A 1,949-nucleotide genomic window follows, 5' to 3' on the forward strand; every position below is an offset into this window, starting at 1 on the left:
CAAATTATAAGCCAGTGATTGTCTGAAACCAGCAGGGGTGTTCATGTGCAAGAGGACACATCCATGGTCAGCAGAGCATTAGTAAGTTGTGGGGGATAGCTGTTAAATGGACCAGCATAACCAAATAGCCTCAAACACAAAGTAAAAACACAGCTACTCTGCATCAGAAGCTTTGTATCCTGAAAGGACAAAATTGGCAAATACACACACACGGACACACAAAGGCACACGTGAGCACGCACACACACTTTCATACCTGTGAGTTGGACCTGAGCCATATAATTTCCACTGATGACGTAGTCGGTGCTCGGTGTTTGACACTCGTAGAAGCCAGCATCCGTCAACTTCACCTCAGCAATCTTCAGCTCCACCTCGTTGTCTTGGAGACGCACCACTGAAATGTCGCCAGACGCCACGCGCTTGCTGTAAGTCTGGTCGGAGTAGCGAGAGTCGAAAGAGGAGATTATCTTTGTCTTCTGCCCTTTCGCGTCCTTTAACATATTCCATTCAAAATCCTGCAGAGGAGGGATACAAACAATCCGAGTGTTAAGTGGATGCACACACATAAATATAGGCGGAGTAAATTAGAAACACTGGGCCGGAGCAATGGGGTCACCAACCAAAATAATATTCAGCTTAATGGGAGTACAGTCATTAGTGGCTTGTGAGCCAATAATGTAAGAGACTGATTCCATTACAAAGTGCCTTAAAAGTATACTTCCATTCACTTTTTCCTGTATATGCAAGAAACCCAGAGGACAAAATCTGACCCTTAGTGACAGTGCTATTAGCAGCTGCAAATAAACAGAATATGCAGTTCAATTAATAATCTATTGGCCACAAGTAATACACTAAATATTCATACTCTCCAGAGGATCAACTCTTTCAATTCAAGTGTGTGTGTGTGTGTGTGTGTGTGTGTGTGTGTGTGTGTGTGTGTGTGTGTTGGGGAGTGTGTGTGTGTGTGTTGGGGAAATGACCTGCTCACTAGGTCCTGTGTATTCTTTGACATCACATCTGATGGAGACTGGCTGGCCCTCCACCCGGATTAATGGACCAGGAGGCACCGTCACCACACGGGCCGAGCACCCACCTTGAAGGACAGAGAAAACATTTTAAAAGATTAAAAGTCTATAACAGGAAACAATAATATTTGGAGGCTTAGTTGGAATCCAAAACCTCTAAGATGAAAGAAGATTCACCCTTATGTGAAGTAAAATAGAATTTACATGAAGAATAAGCCGTATTCGCATACATTCGGCAAGAAAAATGTTTAAGAGGGAGCAAGCTACAAGTCTGACAACCAATTAACAAACTCTACTGAGTTAAAGAAGAAAGATTTTACCAATTGAAGTTGCCTTTTTAAAGACAAACAAAACAGAGACCAAGGCACAGACACAGGTCTTGTTGGAACTTGAGTGAAGTGCTGACGTTATTGACGATGACGGTGCTGAAACCTGAATTGCACTCTCTCCACACACACACTTGTTTCTATACACGCTCACACCCACATCATTTTCTCTGGCATGAACACCAACCGCTGGTTATGACAGCCCTCCAGCAGCTTTCAGAGAAGGAAGAAAACAACAGCGAGAGGCTGAGACTTATATGCGCCTCTTTAATTTAGCTTCAATTGCGTACCAGATCATTAGTGCTGTTTGGTTACATTGTAAGACCTCTCGTATCAAATCAAACCATCTGCATTTCATTCCTCCTTCGGCAAAGTGTTCGACTCTTGAATTCCAGCTGGGTAAGAGCATGTAGCAACACAGCCGAACTGACGGAGACATGTACAGTTACGCGATACTGTGCTTTCTGGTCGGTGAGGCGCGGTCCACACCAATTAATGCCGGCATCATCAAGCTAGTTTTAATGAGCCACACCAAACTCATCCGCACATTATCTTCAATGTAGGGTAATAATAATATGGTAAAGTAAGTAGTTTTTGG

General features: G+C 43.5%; 1 protein-coding gene across 1 annotated transcript in view; it reads right to left on the reverse strand.

The window, feature by feature from the left end:
• Positions 1-256: 256 nt before the first annotated feature.
• Positions 257-1,949, reverse strand: part of LOC102209552 (immunoglobulin superfamily member 8-like) — a gene marked incomplete at its 3' end in the record, with an annotated part of 7,541 nt that continues 5,848 nt past the window's right edge. Inside the window, exons 2-3 of the mRNA XM_005755078.1 lie at positions 981-1,093; positions 257-515 (exon numbers count right to left, since the gene is read on the reverse strand). Of these exons, the coding sequence (XP_005755135.1) occupies positions 257-515; positions 981-1,093 (372 nt within the window). The remainder of the gene's footprint in view (positions 516-980; positions 1,094-1,949) is intronic.

The sequence above is a fragment of the Pundamilia nyererei genome, unplaced genomic scaffold (assembly GCF_000239375.1).
Source record: "Pundamilia nyererei isolate P.nyererei 1_Seehausen unplaced genomic scaffold, PunNye1.0 scaffold00905, whole genome shotgun sequence".
In the NCBI taxonomy this organism is placed as follows: domain Eukaryota; kingdom Metazoa; phylum Chordata; class Actinopteri; order Cichliformes; family Cichlidae; genus Pundamilia; species Pundamilia nyererei.